We start from the raw sequence: 27,416 nt of genomic DNA on the forward strand, positions 1-27,416 counted from the left end.
GACACATATGGGGAGATAATAAACCAACTATTGGAGGGTAGTACTTTAATATTATATATACATATTAACGACGGGAAAGGGACAGACAGGCAACACTTCAGCACTGGATTTGGATTCATCTTGGCGATAGTATTACAAGATCCGATGTCCAAAAGATCCTGTCGGTTGTAGAAGGTTTTCGCAAGACTGTTCTGAGTGAACAGACTTGAAACAAGTAGGCAGATAGTAACTATTAAGAAAAATCTGGAGAGACGCTGAGCCTCGCGTTGTGCACGCGCCGCCATCTTAGTCTAGCCATGAGTGGGAACTATGGGCAGACTCAACAATTGGAAGTGACCACTGCCAAATATTCAGTAATATACACATAGGCTGGAATGTTGAAGAAAGAGAAGTCAAATCTCTTAGATGAGAAAAGAAAGAGCCGTGAATCCTTCAGAATTATAACCAGAAGAGGAAGGACGTGTGCACACGAAGGAGCAGATTGAGTCGTTGGCTAATTGTCAATAATCCTAAAATATTTTTACAGGGACAAAGTGGAGTCCCACTAAAAGGGCTCCAACACAAGGCACATGTGGGCTGGACTCAGAACCATCTCGGACTATAAAGGAAAGACCAGCAGTGCCGATGTAGTGTCTGCATCTCTCCAAGAGGATCTGAACAACTTTTATGCTTTGAGAGCAGCTCCCCGGCTGTGGAGATCCAAGAGGCCCAGGAGGATCGCTGCCCCCCTGTTATATCCAGGGCAGAAGTGTGGAGATCTCTGACCGGATCAACACACACAAGGCACCTGGACCTGATGGCATTTCTGGCCAAGCTCTCAAGGTTTGTGCAGTTATCTTATTGCACATCTTATTGCATCTTATGTTACTCGATTTCAATTTGTTTTGTCTGCCTGTAATATTCTAAGCATTGCTGTAAGAGAGCCTGTGACCCAAGCATTTCATTTCAAGCGACGGCTTAATGTAATCGTTGTGCATATGACAATAAACTCTTGAATCTTGTGAACCCGGAGTAAAGCGCTGTCTCTGGACGCGAGCAACAACACAGTAATACAATAACTCAGCGGTCCGACAAAATAATACGTTCAAAAATGAAGACTAACTATTCAACCAGTCTCTGCACAGACAATAAGCCTCTTACTTTGTTGCTGGTTAAGAAGATAGATAAAAACAAACGTCAGCGACCTGGTCCCACGGAGCAACGTGGAGAGGTCCTTGTAGTAACAATGATGCACAGGGAGAAGCGTGGCTCTGCGGAGTCGGTTCCTTTTATCAGCTGGATTGTGTCATGGTGTTTACCTGAAGGAATTCTGGCACCGTCTTATCAAGATGCTGAAAACTCTAGCTTAGGCTTCTGGAGTTACATGTAGGCCCCTCCATTGTTCTCTTTACCTGGCTTTAGATCCCAACATGAGACACATGTTTAAACCTGTGACACAACACGTGACGTGACTCACACAAGTGCATACACACAGACACACACACACACACACACACACATACACAAACTCACGCACACACACACACACACACACACAAACACTCTCACCGACACAGACTCAGGTGATTTCCAGTAAAAGCAGAGAGGAGGAGGAGCAGCCAGTGAAAGTGTTCAGACTCGTTTTAACTTCAAGGAGCAGACGGAGGAGACGTGAAGTCTGAGGCTGGTGAGTGTTCAGCTACATTTATATTATTCATTCATATTATTTTACTGTCACAGACTCTGAGTCAGTTTTCTACACGTGGACTTTAGAGAGAAGAAGATTCAGGATGAACTTCTGTCAGTCAATCAACAGTTTGACTCAACGCTGTGATTGGCTGAGTCCAACACATTAAACAAACAACTGTCTCAGGTTACGTGATAACAGGGACACAGTGTAGGAGGGTTGACTCTGCTATATTTGAAGAAACACTGAGTTTACGTACCTGGCTTCATTGTATGTGTTTGAGCTCACAGTGTTTTTCCTCTCAGACTGAAGATGAGTGGTTATGAGGAGGAAGTGGAGGACAGAGCAGAGTCTCCAGGGTTCAGCTGTGAGTCTCTGAAGAGTGACATGTACATGGAACCTCCTATATTCTTCAGTAAAGAACTTGGACCCTCACACACAAAGTAAGAGACCTGCTACAAACACGTGAACCTCCAAACTGAATCCTCAGAGAATGAATCAGTGAATGATGTGTTCTGAATAAAAATATGTTTGTGTTTGCAGAGGTCAGGACCACAGACTGAGAGCAGAGTCTCCAGGGTCCAGCTGTCTGTCTCTGAAGAGTAACATGTCCATGGAACCTCCTATATTCTTCAGTAATGAACCTGGACCCTCACACACAGAGTAAGAGACTGTTTCTACTGTGACCTGCTCTGAAGAGGATCTAGTTTCCTCTAGTGTGGCCCCTGCATTAGGACACAGCTTCATTGAAGTTGGTGACTAATCTCTCAGAATCACTCAAAGAGCTCAGACCTCCACCAAGAACCAACACGCTCCTTGTGACACCACTTTGAAATTCACTAGAGACTCATTTGGATCTGCACCAGATTCCACACACTGGTAAACATCAGTCCTCTGAGCATGTGACAACTGGTGACTGTGACATGTGAGTAATCAGGAAATGTCTTCACAGGGAGAGGAAGAGGAGTCAGGTTTCTGAGGAGGAGCAGTCGTCCTGCTGTGCTTCGTGTCAGGACGTCCTGAAGGATCCAGTCTCCCACAGACTGGTTCTGCCGACAGTGCATCACCTCATACTGGGACCAGTCTGGTTCTTCAGGAGACTCCTCCTGTCCCCAGTGTGGACAAAGATCCAGAACAGGAGCTGGAGGTCAGATAGCCGGTCAGAGCAGCACTGTACATGTGTCTGCTGATGTCTTCACTTCTGACAACAGCACATGTGGTTTTATTTTGTTCCTTCAAACAGCATCAACATTTAACATCGTTAGAAAAGCACAAAGTTCAAAAGCTTTTATTTTCTGTAGTTTTTCTGTATCTGATGAAAACAATCAGCAGATTCTCAGATTCTCTGTCTCTGACATTGTTTCTTGTCTTTCAGCAGATCGTGGTCTGCAGGAGGTTTTAGATGAACATAAGCTCAGTGTGAGGAGGAGATGTGAACATGTGACTGAAGGAACTGATGAAACAGGAAGTAGAACCCTCCTCAACAGGATCTACACTGAGCTCTACATCACAGAGGGACAGAGTGAAGAGGTTAATACTCAACATGAGGTGAGGCAGCTTGAGAAGGCTTCCAAGATGAAGAGCCTCCACGACACTCCCATCAAGGTCCACGACATCTTTAAAGCCTCCACTGACCAGCAGAGCAGCATCAGAGTCGTCCTGACCAACGGCGTCGCTGGCGTTGGAAAAACCTTCTCGGTGCAGAAGTTCACTCTGGACTGGGCAGAGGGTTTAGAAAACCAGGATGTGGGTCTGCTGACTGTGCTTTCGTTCAGGGAGCTGAACCTGGTGAAGGACCAGCAGCACAGTCTTCTCACGTTGCTCCATGTTTTCCATCCAGCGTTACAGAAGCTCACTGCAGAGACGCTCGCTGTCTGTAAACCTTTGTTCATCTTTGACGGCCTGGATGAAAGCAGACCTTCTCTGGACTTCAACCACAGGGAGCTTGTGTGTGAGGTCACACAGAGGTCATCAGTCAACGTGCTGCTGACAAACCTCATCCGGGGGAATCTGCTTCCCTCGGCTCTCGTCTGGATAACCTCCAGACCTGCAGCGGCCAATCAGATCCCTCCTGCATGTGTTGACAGGGTCACAGAAGTACGAGGCTTTACTGACACCCAGAAGGAGGAGTACTTCAGGAGGAGATTCAGTGATGAAGAGCTGTGCAGCAGAATCATCTCACACATCAAGATGTCCAGGAGCCTCCACATCATGTGTCAAATCCCAGTCTTCTGCTGGATCAGTGCTACAGTTCTGGAGCACATGTTGACCACAGACCAGAGAGGAGAGCTGCCCAAGACCCTGACTGACATGTACTCACACTTCCTGCTGGTTCAGACACAGAGGAAGAACAACAAGTATGGTGAAGGACATGAGACGACTCCACAGCAGCTGACGAGGGCTGACAGGGACGTTCTCCTGAAGCTGGGGAGCCTGGCACTTAAACATCTGGAGGAAGGAAACATCATGTTCTACCAAGAAGACCTGGAGCGGTGTGGTCTTAATGTCACAGAGGCCTCAGTGTACTCAGGAGTTTGTACTGAGATCTTCAGAAGAGAGTGTGTGATCTTCCAGAAATCAGTCTACTGCTTTGTGCATCTGAGCGTTCAGGAGTTTCTGGCTGCAGTCTATATGTTCCACTGTTTCACCAAGAGTAACACAGAAGAACTCAACAACTTCTTGGGAATATATGGGGACACAGACAGTACCTTCTCCCTGGATGACCTCCTGAAGAGAACCATGGAGAAATCCCTCACCAGTACAAATGGTCATCTGGACCTGTTTGTTCGCTTCCTTCACGGCCTCAGTCTGGAGTCCAACCAGAGAGTCTTAGGAGGCCTGCTGGGTCGGACAGGGAACAATCCAAAGATCATCCAGAGAGTCTTAGGAGGCCTGCTGGGTCTGACAGGGAAGAATCCAAAGATCATCCAGAGAGTCATCAGCAACCTGAAGGAGATGCAGAGTGATGACATTTCTCCTGACAGAAGCATCAATATCTTCCACTGTCTGACTGAGATGAACGACCACTCAGTTCATCAGCAGATGCAACAGTTCCTGACGTCAGAGAACAGATCGAAGGAGAAACTCTCTGAAATCCATTGCTCAGCTCTGGCCTACATGCTGCAGATGTCAGAGGAGGTTCATGATGAGTTGGATCTGGAGAAGTTCAACACATCAGACCAGGGTCGTCTGAGACTGATCCCAGCTGTGAGGAACTGCAGGAAGGCTCGGTGAGTCCAGACATGATCAATAACATGTTCAATCAGTGGAGATGAGTCGTTCTTCAAATACACAAAATGTTAAATGATTCTCATTGTCTGGGCGGGCAGAAAGTTAAACATTATGGTTCACAGCAGAACTAATAAATACTCTACACTAGTTATCAGGACCTGATCAGCACAAGAAGTCACTTAGTGTTGGTTTGATTCCACAGTTTATGAAGCTGCATTTAAACATCACGAAAAGGACTCGTCAACATGTTGTACTCAGTGTTAAAATGAGCGACACGGAATTCAATCGATTCCCAATAAAAACTGTGAATGTGAACGAGTTCATTGTCATCTGCTTGAATTGAACTTGGAACTCGTTCTTTTTAAGCGTGAACTGGCTCAACACTGCTTCTGCAGATGGATTCAGTTTCAGATTTCACATTCACATCAAAATGTACAAAGGTTTGGTTGTTTGTTTGATTTAAAAGAGAAAAGAAAAAAGTTTTATTCAACCATCCTATATTTGCTAAAAAAAAAGGGAGCAAAGGCTAAGAAGCCCCAATTGTAAAGGATAAAGGTTCTTTTAGTTTGGTCAAGAAATGTAATGTTCTAAATAACATAATCCTATGTTTGCTCAGCGGCAAAACAAAGAGAAAGATTTAATAATGCCGTGGTAAGTTTAGGGTTGAGAATCACTGACTGTTCCTTTAAACTGAAGAACCAGAATTGGAAATATCGTTTATTCTTCTTTCTTTTCAAACTTCAATTACCACCCTGCGTTTGTACACCACCACCAACCAGTGCAGTGTGAGTCCCTCCAGGTTCTTGACATGTGGCATTCACAATAACATGAGGTCACTGTAACCTTTGACCTTTGACCACTGAAATCTAATCAGTTTATCTTTGAGTCCAACTGGAGAAAAAGAAATCCCCTGAAGACAGACTTGAGACATCATGTTCAAGAGGCCAGAAACATGTTGTGTGACCTTGACCTTTGACCTTTGACCACCTGAATCGAATGAGTTACTCTGTCAGTCTAAACTAAAGCTTGAACCAAATCTGAAAGGATTCTCTTGAGGAGTTTTTAACATGTTCATGAGGCAAAAAGGGGATTTACTAGGGTGAGGGTCACATGATCACATTTTGTATGAATGTTGTGTTTTCTTATTTTATTCTAACAGATATTTTCTTTAAATTCAGACTCGTTGGTTGTCGACTCTCAGAGACTCACTGTGAAGTCGTGGCCTCAGCTCTGAAGTCAGACCACTCACATCTGAGAGAAATGAATCTGACTAACAACTACCTGAAGTATTCAGGAGTGAAGCTGCTGTGTTCTGGACTGGAGAGTCCAAACTGTCGACTGGAGACTCTGAGGTCCTTAAATCCTTCTTCCCTTTTCAAACTTTCTTTCTTATTGGGTCATTATTTATTTAAATTGTCTCAGTTCTGCTCTGCTCACTGTCCCTCAGTCATCTGTCACTCACCCAGCCTGTCAGTCACGTCCACCTCATCAACTCCATTCACCTGCACTCATCTGCTCCTGATCACTGAGAAAGTGTCAGTAAATAACATGTGGACTGAGGCCGAGCACTCGTCCTCCTCAGGTTTTCAAAATAAGACACATTCTTATTGAAACATGTTGGACAGTTGATAAGTATAGAAACAAACAGGAAGTGACTGTCAGGAGCCATCCCTACTTTAAACAGTGTTTAATTACACAAAACTGCTCAGTGACCAACACACAGAGAAGAAGGTGATGAATGAAACAATGGTCCAACATGTCTGATCTGATATTTATCTTCAGGTCACAGACTGGATTGAGGTCAGCAGCATGTTGAGACTCTGTGTTGCCTTGATGACGATCCAGAACAACAGGAGGACACATTCAAATTTTTCTTTATCCAGATTGAAGAGCTGCAGTCTGTCAGAGATCAGCTGTTCTTCTCTGGCTTCAGCTCTGAGGTCAAACCCCTCTCATCTGAGAGAACTGGATATAAGAGGAAATAACAACCTGCAGGACTCAGGAGTGAAGGAGCTATGTGGTTTTCTACAGAGTCCAACCTGTCGACTGGAGACTCTGAGGTCAGTTCAATGACTGACTTTTGTAGCTCTCATATCTATAAAACAGCATTTATACCCAATTGATCTAATTTAATTCTAATTTAACATAATCCATCTTCATAACTAACTTGAATCCATTCATTAATTAATCTGTGACATTTTAAATATTCAGCTACTTGTTAAAACACTGAGTTTAGGTCTGGATTTTCTAAACTGATCTGCAGGACAGAGACCGGGTCCAAATAATATATTTTTACTAGGTATGCACCGATATTGAAATTCTTGGCCGATAGCCGATACCGATATTTGTTTATTTTCTCTTTGTTGTTTTTCATTCACCCTTTTGTGCCAGAAAAATAATTAAATAATTATTTAAAAAGCACTATTTAAAAAATGTTCAGCCCTTCATCACTCTTATCTTTTAATGACACAAATTGAATCAGATTTATGAAACAATCTTTGATTTAACTAAACTTTATTTAACAGAGACATATTATGCCCATTTTACCGCAAGTTGAAATGGTTCCTTGGGATCTTAATGAAATGACTGTAGCATATTTTGGTCAAAATACCACAAGGATTATTTAAAACAGCACCTTTTACCCTGTCTAAAACAGCCCTGTTAAAGTATCATTATAGAGAACGCTCTTCACATTGTTTTACGGTAGCAGTATTGCCCATTTATTAGAGGTGTTAGGGCTTCTGTGTGTATGACGTATGTTGTCAGTTCCCTTGTTACCTGTGCATGAGACGGATGAATAGAGCCGATGCACATGAGAATAAAGTATTTAAATAAGTACAGACGCTACGCTCATACTTTTTACCCCAAGTTACACTGCGTGAGTCAAGATAACTTAACAAGCCCTTCTCAGTTTTACCTGTTTTCTACAGAGTCCAACCTGTAGACTGAAGACTCTGACGTCAGTTCACTGACTTACTTTTGTAGATCTCATATCTATAATACAGCATTTATACACAATTGATCTCATTGAATTCAAATTTAACATAATTCCTCTTCATACATAACTTGAATCCATTCATGAATTAATCTGTGACATTTCAAATATTCAGCTATTTGTTAAAACACATCTGAGTTTAGTTCTGGATTTGCCTAAACTATTTGTCTGTTATTGTCAGACATGAGCTCAGTTTAATTTACAGTTAAGTTTGACACTTTATCCAGGTGGGAGAGCTGCAGTCTGTCAGAGATCAGCTGTTCTTCTCTGGCCTCAGCTCTGATGTCAAACCCCTCTCATCTGATAGAACTGGATCTGAGTGGAAACAGGCTCCAGGACTCAGGAGTGAAGGAGCTGTCTGATCTGCAGAAGAGTCCAACCTGTCGACTGGAGACTGTGAGGTCAGTAGATGGTTGGAATCATCCCACGCTGCTTTCATCAGTAAACAAACACAGTCTGTATCACAGATCCAGGGTCTGTGCTACCAAGCAGGATTTGTGGTTATCAGGATAACTTCAGGTTTAGTTTTTTCAGTCGTACGAAGCTCGTCCACTTCTTAACGAGATAAATCACCATGGTAACTTCTGATGAACGGCTAACCTGCTCCAGGTTAAGTTGGAGATCAACCCGTATAAAAGCTCCGCCCACTGACCACAGTGATTCTACACAGGATGTGTCCTCAAAGACAGTGTGTGTCCTCAGAGACAGTAAGACAGTGTGTGTCCTCAGTCAGTGAGACTGTGTGTGTCACATCCTGGGATTCAAACGTTTCTCATCAAGAATCTTCTTCTCTTCCACTCGTCTTGTTAGTAAACAACCGATTCAGATCTTGTGGCCTCAAGTTATTTATCTCGTTCACACACGTTATTTTATTGTGGTCACGTAATATATTTTCACCAAATGCCACCAGGGGGCGCTGTAACTTACACATTGACACAATCACAGATGCTTTACCAGCTTTTCTTCCTGCATTTAGCAGCTGTGACTGAGTTTCTTTTATTCTGGATCATGTGTTTGTTCTCCTCTGATTTTTACTATAGAACAGTTTGATCCTGGTTGTGAAATATGAGGCTCTGCTGTCAGTCAAACTGTCCATGTCTGTGATTGGTCATACGCAGTAAACCCCGCCCCTTTTATGTGCACATGCTCACACAATGAAACATGGCTTCACCTGTAACAGCAGTAAATCCACCTCTCAGGTGTCCACTCTGCACTTTGACATGCAGAGGACACACACTGAGCTCTTAGCGTGTTCATTCCAACACGTGAACATGAAGCAGAGAGGAAGCTGCTCCACCTCTGAACAGGACTGAAGTCCCTGCTGCTCTTTCTACTGGATGAGCTGCATCACTGACTCACAGCTGATGAAGTGAGTCTCTGGAAACACTGATGTCTTCTTCTCTCAACAGATGGTGATCTTTGTTGAGCTGAGTGTGAAGAGGACAGTGTGTGTGGACGGAGGCTGAGCTGTGTCCTGAGGATCTAGAGGTTGAAGCAGCAGCAGCTTGTGTGTAGAGCGGCTCTGACTGGGCCTTGTTACTGGGAGGCAGAGTGGAGACAGAGCTCCAGAGGAATCAGAGGAGGTGAGCTGCTCTGAGATCAGCTGTCACACAGTGTCCAGTCCACCATCCTCCCTGTGTGACACAGCATCATCAGGGGATCTGCTGCTGCTCTTTCCTTCTGCAGACGCTCCTCCACCTCCTATTCACTCACATATTCTGAACACAAACACTCTCAGCAGATTATTTCTGTTCACGACGACAGATCTGCAGATCAACACTTTTCTAAATACGTTTTGAAGTCATTTAAAACCTCTGGAGTCTGTAGTGATTTGTCTTGTGTGTTTTCTGGGTCTAATGTTTACAAATGTATTTACGGAAATAAAAAAAGATACCAAACATCAGCAAGGTGAAACTAAATTTAACATGGCATTTAAAACTAACCGCAGTAGCCGAGGACTCAAAAGGATTCAGGCATGTTCCTATTATATCAGGTTTCTGATTTACTCAGAGAAGAATGAGCCCCCCCCCAAAGTGCTGGGGGGGGGCATCCCTTTGGGGGGGGGGGGGGGGGGGGGTCATCAGGGGCTGGACACTGGACAGAGTTCGGTTACTGGGACGGCTCATGATTGTTAAATAAAGTGTTACGGTTTGTTGGAGGAGATGGACCCAGATGCAGAGTTTCAAAACAAAATGTAATTTAATTAAACTAGTTCTTTTAACAAAACAAAACAAACGTGAGCACTAAAGGGGGAAAATCCAAAATACAAGGAAGCTTACACGAGGGGTTCAAAGTGAAGAGGCTCAGGGAAACAGGACAGCGGGTAGATGAACAAACGATCCGACAGAGGACAAAGGAAACACAGAGGCTTAAATACACAGGGAGGGCAGGGGCAATTAAACACAGGTGAAACACATGAGGATTGAGGACGACAATCAACGGCAGGAAGTTACGACAGAAAGACACACAAGGAACAGAGACAACCAAATAAAACAGGAAACAGAAAACACAAAGACTGAAATCGACAAACTAAAATGACAGAACATTACACCATGGTTCAAAGTTACTGTTCAAACTGCTGTAGCTCCACCTCCCTGTCAACCTGCACACTCTCCACATCACCTCCCATTGTGCCTGGTTTTTGTAAATAACAAAATTTCCTAATGTTTGAAAATGTTTTGCAGCATCCAACACTTTGAGATTTCCCTCTTATTAAGACAATAAATTGTAAATGTAATGATTACACACATCTTTTAGATAATCAGAGGGAGTCAGGTGAATGAGCTGATCTGAATCCAGCAGTATGTGGAGCACTTTATTTATTTATTGGAGTTCGATAGAGCAAAGCTGTTTTTATTTTGTGGAAACATTTGGTCCAAGCAGAGAAGAGACAACCAAACTTTGATTTGGTTCAATTATGGATGACAGAAAATACAAGGAGACCCCGGTGGAGCGTTATAGATGCTAAAGATGATTTGTATTATACAAATGTACATTTGCATTTTCAATAAATATTTCCTTTTGAAAAACTAAAAAAGTTTTTTGTCTGTTTATTAGATATCAGGATGCTGTGCAATATAGATGATGTTATCACTGGTTATTATTATTATTATTATTATTATTATTTTCAGGTTGTTCTTCTGCCCCCTGGCGGCCAAACATCGGCTGAACAGACAGCAGATCCTGGATCAGCAACAGGAGCCGCTCACAGACAATGATCAGACACCATCAATTATAAACTAAATAAACATGCAAATAAAATAGGAACTGTGAACTTGAACCAGTTCATTTTCATGTGTTTGAACTGGACTTAGAACTGGTTGTTTTCAAGAGTGAACTGGTTTAACAGGGAGGAGGAGCCTGAGAACAGGTAAGTGTCAGACTCCATTTTCACCTGGATGAGCAGAAGGAAGAAAAGTGAGCAGGTGAGTGTGAACACAATTTTCTGAAAGTTTTACTGTCTCACTCTCACATCTGCTGTTAACATCCGTCTGCTGATCACAAGACTCTAAGTTTGTCAGTTCACACCTGGTGACAGACGTCATGTGATCGGATCCCAGAGACAGATGTGAACAGCAGCTGTGGAACAAAGAGACTTCAAAGGACTAATTAACAGAGTTAACTCACACTGTCACGTTTTATCTTCATTACATCTGTTCATCAAGTGTTTAATAACAGAGTGATTTCAGAATCATACGTTACAGTCACCTTAGCTGGTGTGTGTGTGTGTGTGTGTGTGTGTGTGTGTGTGTGTGTGTGTGTGTGTGTGTGTGTGTGTGTGTGTGTGTGTGTGTGTGTGTGCGAGTGTGTGTGTGTGTGTGTGTCATCTTGCTTGGTGTTTTTGGGTGTGGTTCTTGACGGACTTGTTTGTCCTGATTCCTTTGAACTCACAGTGTTTTTCCTCTCAGACTGAAGATGAGTGGTTATGAGAAGGAAGAGGAGGACAGAGCAGAGTCTCCAGTGTTCAGCTGTGTGTCTCTGAAGAGTGACTGGTCAAAAGATGAGCCTCTAAACTTCAGTAATGAACCTGGACCCTCACACACAGAGTAAGAGACTGTTTCTACTGTGACCTGCTCTGAAGAGGATTTAGTTTCCTCTAGTGTGGCCCCTGCATTAGGACACAGCTTCATTGAAGTTGATGACTAATCTCTCAGAATCACTCAAAGAGCTCAGACCTCCACCAAGAACCAACACGCTCCTTATGAAACCACTTTGAAATCCACTAGAGACTCATTTTGATATGGATCTGCACCAAATTCCACACACTGGTAAACATCAGTCCTCTGAACAGGTCTCTGAAAGAGCCCCCCCCCGATCTGGTTCACAGACTATATCCTTCAACCAAGTTTACTGGTAATCTGTTTAGTGGTGTTTTATAATCCCAATAACAAACAAACCAACCAACACACAAACATACTGGGTGAAAACAAAACCTCCTTGACAGAAGTAATGACAACCTGTGACTGTGACATGTGACTTATCAGGAAATGTCTTCACAGGGAGAGGAAGAGGAGTCATGTTTCTGAGGAGGAGCAGTCGTCCTGCTGTGCTTCGTGTCAGGACGTCCTGACGGACCCAGTCTCCACCAGCTGTGGACACTGGTTCTGCAGACAGTGCATCACCTCATACTGGGACCAGTCTGGCTCTTCAGGAGACTCCTCCTGTCCCCAATGTGGACAAAGATCCAGAACAGGAGCTGGAGCTCAGACAGCCGGTCAGAGCAGCACTGTACATGTGTCTCCTGATGTCTTCACTTCTGACAACATGTGGTTTTATTTTGTTCCTTCATACAGCATCAACATTTAAAATCGTTAGAAAAGTTAAAAAGCTTTTATTTTCTGTAGTTTTTCTGTATCTGATGAAAACAATCAGCAGATTCTCAGATTCTCTGTCTCTCACATTGTTTCTTGTCTTTCAGCAGATCGTGGTCTGCAGGAGGTTTCAGATGAACATAAGCTCAGTGTGAGGAGGAGATGTGAACATGTGACTGAAGGAAGTGATGAAACAGGAAGTAGAACCCTCCTCAACAGGATCTACACTGAGCTCTACATCACAGAGGGACAGAGTGAAGAGGTTAATACTCAACATGAGGTGAGGCAGCTCGAGACGGCTTCCAAGAAGAAGATCCTCCACGACACTCCCATCAAGGTCCACGACATCTTTAAAGCCTCCACTGACCAGCAGAGCAGCATCAGAGTCGTCCTGACCAACGGAGTCGCTGGCGTTGGAAAAACCTTCTCGGTGCAGAAGTTCACTCTGGACTGGGCAGAGGGTTTAGAAAACCAGGATGTGGGTCTGCTGGCTGTGCTTTCGTTCAGGGAGCTGAACCTGGTGAAGGACCAGCAGCACAGTCTTCTCACGCTGCTCCATGTTTTCCATCCAGCGTTACAGAAGCTCACTGCAGAGATGCTCGCTGTCTGTAAACCTTTGTTCATCTTTGACGGCCTGGATGAAAGCAGACCTTCTCTGGACTTCAACCACAGGGAGCTTGTGTCTGAGGTCACACAGAGGTCATCAGTCAACGTGCTGCTGACAAACCTCATCCGGGGGAATCTGCTTCCCTCGGCTCTCGTCTGGATAACCTCCAGACCTGCGGCGGCCAATCAGATCCCTCCTGCATGTGTTGACAGGGTCACAGAAGTACGAGGCTTCACTGAGGCCCAGAAGGACGAGTACTTCAGGAGGAGATTCAGTGTTGAAAAGCTGTGCAGCAGAATCATCTCACACATCAAGACGTCCAGGAGCCTCCATATCATGTGTCAAATCCCAGTCTTCTGCTGGATCAGTGCTACAGTTCTGGAGCACATGTTGACCACAGACCAGAGAGGAGAGCTGCCCAAGACCCTGACTGACCTGTACTCACACTTCCTGCTGGTTCAGACAAAGAGGAAGAACAACAAGTACGGTGAGGGACATGAAAAGACTCAACAGCATCTGACGGAGGCTGACAGGGACCTTCTCCTGAAGCTGGGGAGGCTGGCTCTTAAACATCTGGAGGAAGGAAACATCATGTTCTACCAAGAAGACCTGGAGCGGTGTGGTCTTAATGTCACAGAGGCCTCAGTGTACTCAGGAGTTTGTACTGAGATCTTCAGAAGAGAGTGTGTGATCTTCCAGAAATCAGTCTACTGCTTTGTTCATCTGAGCGTTCAGGAGTTTCTGGCTGCAGTCTACATGTTCCACTGTTACACCAAGAGGAACACAGAAGAACTCAACAACTTTTTGGGAACATATGGGGACACAGACGGTAACTTCTCCCTGGATGACCTCCTGAAGAGAACCATGGAGAAATCCCTCACCAGTAGAAATGGTCATCTGGACCTGTTTGTTCGTTTCCTTCACGGCCTCAGTCTGAAGTCCAACCAGAGAGTCTTAGGAGGCCTGCTGGGTCTCACAGGGAACAATCCAAAGATCATCCAGAGAGTCATCAACAACCTGAAGGAGATGCAGAGTGATGACATTTCTCCTGACAGAAGCATCAACATCTTCCACTGTCTGACTGAGATGAACGACCACTCAGTTCATCAGCAGATGCAACAGTTCCTGACGTCAGAGAACAAATCCAAGAAACTCTCTGAGATCCACTGCTCAGCTCTGGCCTACATGCTGCAGATGTCAGAGGAGGTTCTGGATGAGTTGGACCTGAAGAAGTTCAACACATCAGTCCAGGGTCGACGGAGACTGATCCCAGCTGTGAGGAACTGTAGGAAGGCTCGGTGAGTCCAGACATGATCAATAACATGTTCAATCACTGGAGATGAGTCGTTCTTCAAATACACTCAGTGTTAAATGATTCTCATTGTTTTGGGCAGCATGGTGTTGCAGTGGTCAACACTGTTAGTGCAGCCTTTCTGTGAGGAGGAGGTTCTCCTGGTGTCTGCAGGGTTTTCTCTGGGTTCTCCAGCTTCCTCCACAAACTCATTTATGTACCATATACATTTGGTAATAATACATATATACATTCTTATTGTTCTCATGTCCATATGAGAACAACTGATTTAATGTGGGGAGTGAAATCCAATGTGATTACTGTTCAGGAGGTTGAGGGTTCCTCAAGCTCAAGGACCAATATTATATATTTACATACATTTATATTTAAAAATGTATATAAATATGTATATATATATATATATATATATATACACATGTGGAAAGTTTTTATCCGGGTGAACAGCTAGCTCAGCATGAGGAGACAATCACTCAATCCAAGTGAATTACCACCCTGTGTGTGTGTGTGTGTGTGTGTGTGTGTGTGTGTGTGTGTGTGTGTGTGTGTGTGTGTGTGTGTGTGTGTGTGTGTGTGTGTGTGTGTGTGTGTGTGTGTGTGTGTGTGTGTGTGTGTACATATACATTAACGTCATTGTGGGGGGGGAAATGGAACTGACTTGATTGATTGGCTGAAGGACTGAGGTCACCTGTCTCTCCAGTGACGGATGGTGAAAAATATTGATCAGCCGTTGTGCTGTCAAACTACAATTCAACACAAACTGCAGGATACCAGGTCTTTGTGAAATAGTTGGTATTCATTTAATTCTAATAATAAACATAAAAGTAAATTGCATACTGCAATAACTAACTTAAAAAACTAAACTTAGAAAACTAAATCAAATTAAAACATACAGAAATAATAATAATCAGCCGATTTCTAAATCATGTAAATTGTTATTAGTTGTTGCCCTCCTGCTCAGATAGTAAGTAGAGGATGCATCATTAAACTACTGACTGAGTCTGGTTACTAGTGTTTACTAAGTACACATTCCTGAAACATATACAGTACTATTAACAAACACTTTTAAGACAAAGTAAAAGGCGGTGCCATACACTGCTGGATATCTTATTAGGTAAACTATACACAAAGAAAATACACTCAGAATTTGACATAGATAACTTATCCACCTCTTCATTGTGTTTTCTCACCTGACCCTGTGGCCTTCATCCAGCTGCACAGCGATGTTAACTGTTCCTAACATGGCTATAGCGTCCTTGTATTTTCCATGTGCGCCCTCCTGGACTCATGTTTCTTTATTTTCTCGGATTAATGTTTCACATCTCTTACTCCAGGAACAGTTTGTGCTGTTTCTGTTCCAGCAGCTTTAAAAAGTCAACATGGAAAACAAAAGACTGCATTAACATGGCTACTTCCTGTTGCCACGCCTTTGTGCTGTACCAGTTATGTGAAGATCCTCAGGTGTGTGTATCGCAGCTGCGATGCTGTTTCAAGTGAACCTGCTGCCGTCATGTCTCTAGTTCCGTCTCATTTCATCCACAGACACCAAGCGACCGGGCTTGGGCGCTAGCAGAATCTTTATTTTCAATGATGTTGATTGGCCAAATTGACTTTACAATACGCATATCTTCCCCAGCAACAGTCTCTTATTGGCTCCTCGTCTCGACATGGCCAGCGTCCCTGAACCACAGACGGTGCCCTGATCGTTACCCACACATTTCCAATGAAGATATGAATAAATAATAATAATAAGTTATCATATTTAATGTTAGATTAAAGATTTATTAAAGACGTACAAAAAATTGAAAAACACACTCTCGACAAGTGAGGGGGGCGCACTAGCGCCCTCTTTTGGCCGGCTCCCAATGTATGTGGATATAATCACTCAATTCAATTGAATTACCACCCTGCGTTTGTACTCCACCACCAACCAGTGCAGTGTCAGTCCCTCCAGGTTGCTGACATGTTGCCTTCACAATAACATGAGGTCACTGTAACCTTTGACCTTTGACCACTGAAATCTAATCAGTTCATCTTTGAGTCCAACTGGTCAAAATGTGAAAAAATCCACTAAAGCCAAACCTGAGACATCATGTTCAAGAGGCCAGAAAAATGTTGTGTGACCTTGACCTTTAAACCTTTGACCACCTGAATGTAATGTGTTCCTCTGTCAGTCTAAATCAGACCTGGGCATTGTACGGCCCCTGGGCCGCATCCGGCCCTTTGGCTGTCTGTGACCGGCCAGCGTGAGGTCAACGGAATATTAGGAATCGCACGTAAATAAGTGAACATCATGCAAAGAATACAACAACATTTCTTTTATTTTGAAGGTGCCTTTTTTTAACATTTACCTGACGTACATCCTAAATGCCCGCGAGCGGATGATGTGTTGGCGAACGGAGTTAAGAAGAGATGTGAGTTAGCTAATAGTCCGCAAAAATGTCAGCCCACGTTAAGACAAGAAAGATCGATACAGAATGCCGAGTTTTTAACGAGACATGCACTGCAAAGTATTTATTTTCTGAAGTCAAAGGGAAAGCCGTGTGCTTAGTTTGTGGAGAAAAGATCGCTGTTTTTAAGGATTACAATTTGAACCACAATTACGAGACAAAGCACGGAGAGACTTTTACGGACGAACCGTAACGAGAAGGATCGAGGACATCGCGGGAAATCTCGAGCTTCAGCTGCTAAAGAAAGTGGTCGATTTTGACTTTTTCTCCTTGGCTCTGGATGAGGGCTGTGGTGTCACGTCACAGCCCAGTTACTCAACTTTGTACGTGGGATGTCGAAAGACTTTGCGATTACTGAGGAGCTGGCAGCAATGTGGTCAATTAAAGGGACGACGACTGGGAGTGATTTGTTCATGGAGGTAACTGCATGCTTGGACAAGCTGGGAATCAAATAGGATAAACTGGCAAAATTAACCCAGAAATTAAATTACTAGTTTTGCATTGTATTCAGGGTTCCTACGGTCATAATAAACCTGGAAAAGTCATGGAACTGTTAAATGTTTATTTCCAGTCCTGGAAAAGTGCTTGAAAAAAATTTAATCCCAAAAGTTTTGAAGAAGTCATGGAAATTTGTTATATTCATATTTTCATGTCTTTCATTTACGCTGAGTTTTAATTAATTCATATGCTTTTAAAATAAATACGCTCAAAATATAAGCAGGCACACTATATCATACTTATTGAAAAGTTCGGTAGGGAAGCAGGTGAGATAATGCACTATGCCAGGGAAGTGTAGATTTAACCATGCTTGGCTACAATTGGAAAAGTACATGCAAGGGGTTACAACAGACGTCAAGATCTCACAAAATGTTTGGTCATGGAAAGTTGGTTTAAAGTTATTGAAAGTCATGGAAAAGTCATGGAAATCCATTGGTCAAAATGTGTATGAACCCTGTGTATTATAAATCAGGAGGTGTTGTGTAAGTCAGTGCTAAAAATGAATCATGTTACTGATGTTGTAACTAAATTAGTTAACTTTATCAGGGCAAGAGCAGACAGTTTGTTGCACTTTTGGAGGAGCATGAGACTGAACATGAACATGGGGACATAGGCTACCACACAGCTGTCAGATGGCTCAGTCTGGAAAAAGTGCTTAAAACAGTATGGGACCTGAGAGCAGAGATTCAAGAGTTTTGTGAAAAGAAAGGCAAGGACATCCAAGAGTTCAGGAGGCATGCTCAGAAGAAGTTGGTTCTCTTTGGATCTACTTACGTATGTGAACAAACATTTTCTGTGATGAAGTTTAACAAATTCCAGATACAGATCCTCTCTCACTGATTACCATCTGTCAGCTGTCCTTCGCATATCCACCTCAGATATTCAACCTGACTTCACTGCACCTGTTCAAGCCAAAAACAGACTAGATTTCTCGCACTTAAAAAGAATAAAAACAGCAAATGGGGTGATTAGACTATATGCAAATAGTAATAGCACTTTGTTCAGTTCATTTAAAACCGATCTTTGGAATACTGCAAAAAAATTGCATATTTTGTTCACAACTGTTCTTTTAAATGTTGATTAAAGTGTGATATAAAGTTGGCGTTATTACTTTGCCTGCCTCACTTTTTCATTGCCTAACCATAACATTTACTCTTACCTGTAGAAGCTTATCAAATTAATATGAGTAGAATTGAGTTCAGCTTATTGGTCCGGCCCTCCACAACTGTCCATGTTTCTCATATGGCCCCTGGGGAAAATTAATTGCCCACCCCTGGTCTAAATGAACGCTTGAACCAAATCTGAAAAGATTCTCTTGGGAGTTTTTAACTTGATAAAAAAGGGGATTTACCAGGGTGAGGGTCACATGATCACGTTTTGTATGAATGTTTTTTTTTTGATTTTATTCTCACAGATATTTTCTTTAATTACAGACTCTGTGATTGTCGACTCTCAGAAACTCACTGTGAAGTCGTGGCCTCAGCTCTGAAGTCAGACCCCTCACATCTGAGAGAACTGGATCTGACTAACAACAACCTGAAGGATTCAGGAGTGAAGCTGCTGTGTTCTGGACTGGAGAGTCCAAACTGTCGACTGAAGATTCTGAGGTCCTTAAATCCTTCTTCACTTTTCCAACTTTTTTTGTTATTGGGTCATTATTCATTTAAATTGTCCCGGTACTGCTCTGCTCACTGTCCCTCAGTCATCTGTCACTCACCCAGCCTGTCAGTCACGTCCACCTCATCAACTCCATTCACCTGCACTCACCTGCTCCTGATCACTAAGAAAGTGTCAGTAAATAACATGTGGACTGAGGCCGAGCACTCGTCCTCCTCAGGTTTTAAAAATAAGACACATTCTTATTGAAACAAGTTGGACAGTTGATAAGTAGAAACAAACAGGAAGTGACATCAGGAGCCATCTCTACTTTAAACAGTGTTTAATTACACAAACCTGCTCAGTGACCAAACACACAGAGAAGAAGCTGATGAATGAAACAATGGTCCAACATGTCTGATCTGATATTTATCTTCAGGTCACAGTCTGGACTGAGGTCAGCAGCATGTTGAGAGTCTGTGTTGACATGATGACGATCCACAACAACAGGAGGACACATTCAAATATTCAGATTTCTTTATACAGGTTGAGGGGCTGCGGACTGTCAGAGATCAGCTGTTCTTCTCTGGCTTCAGCTCTGAGGTCAAACCCCTCTCATCTGAGAGAACTGGATCTGAGTATCAACAACCTGCAGGACTCAGGAGTGAAGGAGCTGTGTGGTTTTCTAAAGAGTCCAACCTGTCGACTGGAGACTCTGAGGTCAGTTCACTGACTGACTTTTGTAGATCTCATATCTATAAAATAGCATTTATACCTAATTGATCTCATTTAATTCTAATTTAACATAATTCCTCTTCATACATAACTTGAATCCATTCATTCATTAATCTGTGACATTTTAAATATTCAGCTACTTTTTAAAACCGACTTAGTTTAGTTCTGGATTTTCCTAAACTGATATTCAGGAGAGGGACCGGGTCCAAATAATCTATTTTTACTGAATCAGAACTCGTTTTTAGTCCTGATTTCATATGTTTCTTCCATCTCATGAGTCTGTGCTCACAATAATATATGTCTGTTATTTTCACACATGAACTCAGTTTAATTTACAGTTACGTTTTATTCTTTATTCAGGTTGTGGAGTTGCAATCTGTCAGAGATCAGCTGTTCTTCTCTGGCTTCAGCTCTGAGGTCAAACCCCTCTCATCTGAGAGAGCTTGAACTGAGAGGAAACAACCTGCAGGACTCAGGAGTGAAGGAGCTGCTTGATCTACAGCAGAGTTCAACCTGTTGACTGGAGACTCTGAGGTCAGTAGATGGTTGGAGTCAGTCCACGCTGCTTTCATCAGTATTATACTAAACACAGTCAGTATCACAGATCCAGGGTCTGTGCTACCAAGCAGGATTTGTGGTTATCAGGTTAACTTCAGGTTTAGTTTTTTCAGTCCTACGAAGCTCGTCCACTTCTTAACGAGGTAAATCACCATGGTAACTTCTGATGAACGGCTAACCTGCTCCAGGTTAAGTTGGAGATCAACCCGTATAGAAGCTCCGCCCACTGACCACAGTGACTCTACACTGTTGTCAGATGTTTCCACCACAGTGTGTGTCCTCAGAATCATTGTGTGTCCTCAGAGTCAGTGTGTGTCATAAGAGACAGTGTGTGTCCTCAGAGTCAGTGAGTGTCCTCAGAGACAGTGAGACAGTGTGTGTCAAACTAAAGCTCATTATAGAGGACACATCCTGGGATTCAAACGTTTCTCATCAAGAATCTTCTTGTCTTCCACTCGTCTTGTTAGTAAACAACAGATTCAGATCTCTTGTGGCCTCGAGTTATTTATCTTGTTCACACACGTTATTAAATCGTGGTCAGGTAATATATTTTTACCAAATGCCACCAGGGGGCGCTGTAACTTACACATTGACACGATCCCAGATGTTTTACCAGCTGTTCTTCCTGCATTTAGCAGCTTTAACTGAGTTTCTTTTATTCTGGATCATGTGTTTGTTCTCCTCTGATTTTTATTATAGAACAGTTTGATCCTGGTTGTGAAATATGAGACTCTGCTGTCAGTCAAACTGTCCATGTCTGTGATTGGTCATACACAGTAAACCCCGCCCCTTTTATGTGCACGTGCTCACACAGTGAAACATGGCTTCACCTGTAACAGCAGTAAATCCACCTCTCAGGTGTCCAAGCTGCACTTTGACATGCAGAGGACACACACTGAGCTCTTAGCGTGTTCATTCCAACACATGAACATGAAGCAGAGAGGAAGCTGCTCCACCTCTGAACAGGACTGAAGTCCCTGCTGCTCTTTCTACTGGATGAGCTGCATCACTGACTCACAGCTGATGAAGTGAGTCTCTGTAACACTGATGTCTTCTTCTCTCAACAGTTGGTCTGCGTGAAGGTGAGTGTGAAGAGGACAGTGTGTGTGGACGGAGGCTGAGCTGTGTCCTGAGGATCCAGAGGCTGAAGCAGCAGCAGCAGCTTGTGTGTAGAGCGGCTCTGACTGGGCCTTGTTGCTGGGAGGCAGAGTGGAGACAGAGCTCCAGAGGAATCAGAGGAGGTGAGCTGCTCTGAGATCAGCTGTCACACATTGTCCAGTCCACCAGCCTCCCTGTGTGTTCCTGTGGATGTGACACAGCATCATCACTGGATCTGCTGCTTCTCTGTCCTTTGACTCATAAAAGTCGTAAATATTTCCAAATTATCTGCAGAAAAATGTGCAAAGTTAATTTTATTTTAAAATGTAAAAAGTGTCATTATATTAACTATTAGGGACAGGAAGCTGTGAGCAGTCACTGTTATAAATAAATATCTGAGAGACAGAGAGAAGGGGGAGAAGTGCTCAGTGCATGATGGGAGTTTCCCAGCGGTCAAGACCTACAGCAGCATAACTAAGGGCTGGTTCAGGAATCACTTGATCCAGAACTATCTTCAGGCTTTATCATATAATAAATAAATTATTGCCTGATTGGGTATGAACAGCATCTGCAAGGTATCGCCCCCTGGTGGTTTGCATTTTTATCCTCATTTATCCTACTCAACTTGAATTGAAATGACTGTAAACACATTTTTGTTTGGCTGCAGAAACATTTATTATCACAATTATATCCTAGTTTCCACCCCAGTGATCCTTTGTGTGGGATTTGACAGATTTGAAACAGTCTCAACATGTTAACTACTTAATACACATAAAGGTTTGTTTTTATAGAACTTTTATTTTCCTTGTCTCTTCATTCATCTTCGACACAGAAACATGGTGAAACCTTTATTCTCCAGATTCCAGACAGAGCAGATATGAGAAAGCAACATTATGCCCGTTCAGACCAAGCTGCTGTTTCTTCTTTGATTTCATCGACTCTGTGTCCAGTATCAATCAACTGTTAAACCAGATGTGTGCAGCTGGATGTGCAGAGGAATTCAGGCCAATAAATTTGCTCTGCACACAGCTGATTACATGCTGTGGCACATTGGCGCTGGCCGACGGGAAAACGATACCGAGCCTCGAAGCCATTAAATCCAGGGACTAGCACTTTATAGCAGACCTGCCCTGAGACACAGGAAGCTGCCAAGACCTGGAGCCTGATGCTCTTTAAATCTATAATATCCTAATATTTACACACAGTAAAAGCAGTGGACGGAGACTTAAACCTGGCTGGTGTGTGTGTGTGTGTGTGTGTGTGTGTGTGTGTGTGTGTGTGTGTGTGTGTGTTGTCTGTGTTGTCTGTGTTGTCTGTGTTTCCTTGTTTGAAGCATCAGGACGAGGGGACCTGGTTTCTCCTCCGTCTCCTGTGTGGCCACGTACTGTTGTTAGAACCTGATCGGGCTCAATGATGTGAGGCTCGCGGTGACACAGCTGCTGTTGTGACCACTGACGTTAAAACCAAAATACTCCCTGATGTCACCAAACAGCAGTCATGGAAATATTGTGCCCAACAGGCCCATACCGGGGTGCAGGGGCCCGAGGCGTCTGTGGGGCCTTGAACCATGCAGGGCCTCTTTATGAACAAGTGACAAGGCTCGGTTAAAAACAGCTAAACAACCAAAAAGAAATACAATATGACTTTCGAAATGCTAAACAAGTAAATGGAGACATGGAAACAGAAAGTTAATGCAAAACAATCACAGCAGAACAAAGACATCCAAAATAGAAGTGTTGACAAAAAAATCCCTAAAGAAATTCTACACTGTTACAGGGAGACGCACAATGAGTGTGACTGAATGAAAAACCTCCACATAGAACAGTGACCTGAAAAGACACAAAAAGACAACATACAAACAGAAAGTGACTCAAAAGAGACTTGTGTGTTTGACTCGGCATGGAATGACCACACTTTGACGCACAGCAGCAAATAGACGAAACACAAGTACAAATGGACAGGATATAATTCTAAGTAAAAATGACGACAAAGAGACAAAAACAGCAAAGTTTATATGTAAAATGAGACTAAACACAAAATTACAACAAAGGGTAACAAAATATTCACAGAGACGTTGAGTACTGTGGTGGTTTAAATGTCTAATGATAATCTGTCCATGACGCCACATTGAGAAGCTCATCTGATCTCCTGTTAAACTTTAAACTTTAACCCACCAAATAAAACGTAGAACTCAGGAAATCCATCCATCCGTTATCTTTACTGTTTATACCCTGAGGGAGTTGGGGGGGGGGGGCTGTAGGAAGTGCAGAGTGCAAAACAAAAAAGTAAGAGTAGTGTGCTCATGAACGCAACATTTCAAACTTCTATTTCTGCATGGAGGCTTTTAGAGGGTCAGTGTTGAGATGTGTGTGTGTGTGTGTGTGTGTGTGTTTGTGTGTGTGTGTAGTGGGGGGGGGGGGGGGGGGGCTGTAAGGGATCGACTTGCTCTGCTAATCCTTCTACAACAGCTGCACCCCCCCACAACCCGACCCCCCCACTTGTCAAGAAGCCGGTCCAACATTAGAGAGGAACAATTCTCCACAACCTGGAAACCAACTTGTTTATTTACTAAGTATATAAAAGTGCTAAATTATTAATTTACTGTTACTCATGTAAACGGTAAATGCTCTGTATCTATATAGTTCTCTTCTAGTCTTGATGACCACTCAAAGATCTTTAATGTGAACGTTGCTGTTCTCGTATAAATAGATATATAGATATAATTAGAGGTAAAGTAAAAAGATGTGCAGATGGTCAACAAATAATAATACTGAACTTAAGTGAGTAAAACCTAAAATAAAAACTAAATACGTGACTATGGAGACGTCAATTCATATTTCATCATGTTTCATTGTCAATTATTTTATCCCAAAAATGCCAGAATGTAAATAAAGAAAAACCTGTGAAAAAATAACCAACATCTTGTGCTTATATCACAGTAAACAATATCCTGTTAAACATGGCCACAAGTAACCAGAATCATTGTTAGTCAAATCGTGTTTAAATATTTTACCAGTCAGCAACATAAGTATTAGAAGAAACAAACAAAGGATGAACAAGCTCCTTCCTCTGTTCTGTAACCAACATGATTCAAACACAGATCTCCCCCTGGACCCATCCATTTACCACAGAACGTCTTCTTCTTCTTCGTCTTCTTCATCTTCTTCGTCTACTTAGTCTTCTTCTCGTCTTCTTCTCGTCTTCTTCTCGTTTTCTGCTCGTCTTCTCGTCTCACGTCTTTCTTGCTGCGGACGAAACTCTGGACCAGGAGGTTTGTCAGTGACACGCTGCTGAATCTGTTCCTTCCTGTTCAGGTCAGAAGCTCATAAAACACATCAGCACCGTCACCACTTCAATCACTGGAACCTTTTGTCAGCGACTCTTTGAACAGGACAGAAGTCTCACTCTGATTTACATCCCCGAGGAGGAGGAGTGAAACAACAGACCTGACGTCCAGGGACAGAAGCAGAGCTGCACATTTGTCCCCTCTACAGGAAGTGACCTGATGGCAGATAGAGAGAGCAGGTTGAATTGATTTAACCTTTGACCCCTGAGAGGAGAAGATCTGTTCTCAAGACAGAATCACAGTGGAGGGCGGTAGGGATACAGAGAGGAGATAGGTCATTAACCCTTTAACAGACTCACTGGGAATAAGGTGCACAAAATAAAACTTAAACCTTCAGCCTCTGTCTTTACATTTGATTACTGGTCTTATTTGAAATGTAATAAAATGTAAAGTATTCTTCACTGAAATGAAGCAGAACAAGTGTCAGTGCTTGACGTGATTTACATAATGCTTTAAATATTGAATATAATATATAATATAATCACAATAATAATAATTTCATCTATGATCGCACTGATCACCAATGAGATCTTCATCAATCTGCACGATCCTAGTAGTTATTTTTCAGTATTTTATTTAATTGAGCAGTATCTTGTAGTTTTGTGTAGTTTTTTTTGTATTTTCTTAACCATTAGATATTCTCCATAGATGAAATAAAACACACACTAAACTATCATTACTCTCATACTTTCTGTACTCACCACATCATGATAGTGTAGTTGTGGTGAATTATTTTGTCTGTGATAATTTGATACTTATAGTTCAGCCTCTGATATTCTGACTTTACTTTCTGTGATGAATGAACTTGGATTTTTCTGTTTGATTGAATTTAACTCTCATTGTTATCATCTATCTGACATTTCTGTGGTTTCTCACCGTTTCTGGTAAATCACAGTTTCAGTGATGTTTCACAACAAAGGAGAGAACAGGAGCGTTTTCAGGAACAATGAGACGAGTCATCAGAGTTCAGATCCACACCAGCTGATTACTACACAGCTACACTCACTGTACAGTACTGACTGTGTATAGTTACTACACAGCTGCACTCCTACTCACTGTGCAGTACTGACTGTGTATAGTTACTACACAGCTGCACTCCTACTCACTGTGCAGTACTGACTGTGTACAGTTACTACACAGCTGCACTCCTACTCACTGTGCAGTACTGACTGTGTACAGTTACTACACAGCTGCACTCCTACTCACTTTGCAGTACTGACTGTGTATAGTTACTACACAACTACACTCTGTAATTTAGTTCCGCTAAAAGCTAAATTAATTCTTATAAACCTTCTTCGTGGTTTGTTTGCAGAGTTTCTGCAGGTTCAACATGTTGATTATAATAATAACTTTACTTATAGAGCACTTTTCGAAAATCTGAGAGGAAATTGGTGTAGAGTTGCAAATTGCATCATCAGCTTTCTGGAAAGTGTCAATAAAGTTTAATACTTTTATTATAATTCTTATTAACATTATATTTTTTACTGTCTATAGATTCTTGCTTGTGTTTAGAGGCAGTTTCTCTTTCCTCTTTCACAAACACAAGCTGGATTATTCGATTATTGACCAGAGATCCACATTTTCACCGTTTCATCTCCTTGTTCTGATTATCGAACCAGGAGTTTTCTTCCAGGTCCTGAGGTTCTGTAACCGTCAGTCACTGGATATTATCTCTATGTACTTATATATCTTTATATAAACTGTTATATGACAAATGCATTTCAAATCAAACACGACAGAGAGTGAAGGGCAGAGACACGGCATGGTTAACCAATCTGCTGTGTGTGTGTGTGTGTGTGTGTGTGTGTGTGTGTGTGTGTGTGTGTGTGTTTGTGTGTCCCAGCAGGATATTTGCATCCTATTAGAGCCGTTAGTCGTGCCCATCACAGAGTTCAGAGGTCAACCACCTCGCCACGCAACAGGAAGTAGTAAGTCAGAGTCCGACAGTGGCCGAGAGAAGATGTTCACCTGTCGAGCTCCACCACACCACAGCTGTAAAGTTCATTTCAACGGCTTTCAGTTCAAATGCTCCACGTGTTATGGGTTGTAACGACAAAGTTGTTTTCTTTTGTCCGCTGAAATTGTTTTATTTTGTTTTGGTAATGAAGCTGGAAAATTAGCTGCACATAACGATAATGTTAATAAATATTATATATGTAGTAATTTTTGGTGAACCGTCTCGCGTCCATCTTCGTTTGCAGCGACCAGTGCAGGTTGAAACAAAAAAAAATATCACTCGTCACTGCTGTTGCACTTTAATAACTTAATAATTACTTATTTAGGATAAAAGGCAAAAATGTCCTCGGTACTATTTACTGTGACACAATGGATATGAAGAAATTACGACACGAAGCTGTTTATAAATGAATCGACATATATAAAAAAATAAATATAGGTATTAGATAGTAAAACATTTCAAATCTAATCTTAAAGTGATGCTGAACTTTAAGAAAGTGTCTCCGACGCGTTAACAACACAAGAAAAGACTTGTTAAACAGAGTTGTTGTTGTTAGTGT

The 27,416-nt window shown here is 42.5% G+C and overlaps 2 protein-coding genes across 8 annotated transcripts in view; both read left to right on the forward strand.

Moving 5' to 3' along the window:
• Window positions 1-9,942, forward strand: part of LOC128442834 (NACHT, LRR and PYD domains-containing protein 12) — a 31,884-nt gene extending 21,942 nt beyond the window's left edge. For all 7 annotated transcript variants that reach the window (XM_053425492.1, XM_053425431.1, XM_053425500.1 and 4 more), the window contains 2 exons: window positions 8,120-8,293; window positions 9,302-9,942. In XM_053425492.1, the coding sequence (XP_053281467.1) occupies window positions 8,120-8,293; window positions 9,302-9,308 (181 nt within the window). In that variant the 3' untranslated portion in view covers window positions 9,309-9,942. The remainder of the gene's footprint in view (window positions 1-8,119; window positions 8,294-9,301) is intronic.
• Window positions 2,716-22,347, forward strand: LOC128442909 (NLR family CARD domain-containing protein 3). Its single transcript, XM_053425540.1, has 6 exons — window positions 2,716-2,813; window positions 12,814-14,608; window positions 19,001-19,174; window positions 19,710-19,883; window positions 20,259-20,432; window positions 21,524-22,347. The coding sequence occupies exons 2-5, from the start codon at window positions 13,299-13,301 to the stop codon at window positions 20,416-20,418; spliced, it is 1,818 nt and encodes a 605-aa protein (XP_053281515.1). The 5' UTR covers window positions 2,716-2,813; window positions 12,814-13,298; the 3' UTR covers window positions 20,419-20,432; window positions 21,524-22,347.
• Window positions 22,348-27,416: the final 5,069 nt, after the last annotated feature.

This window comes from Pleuronectes platessa, chromosome 1 (assembly GCF_947347685.1).
Source record: "Pleuronectes platessa chromosome 1, fPlePla1.1, whole genome shotgun sequence".
Classification (NCBI taxonomy): Eukaryota; Metazoa; Chordata; class Actinopteri; order Pleuronectiformes; family Pleuronectidae; genus Pleuronectes; species Pleuronectes platessa.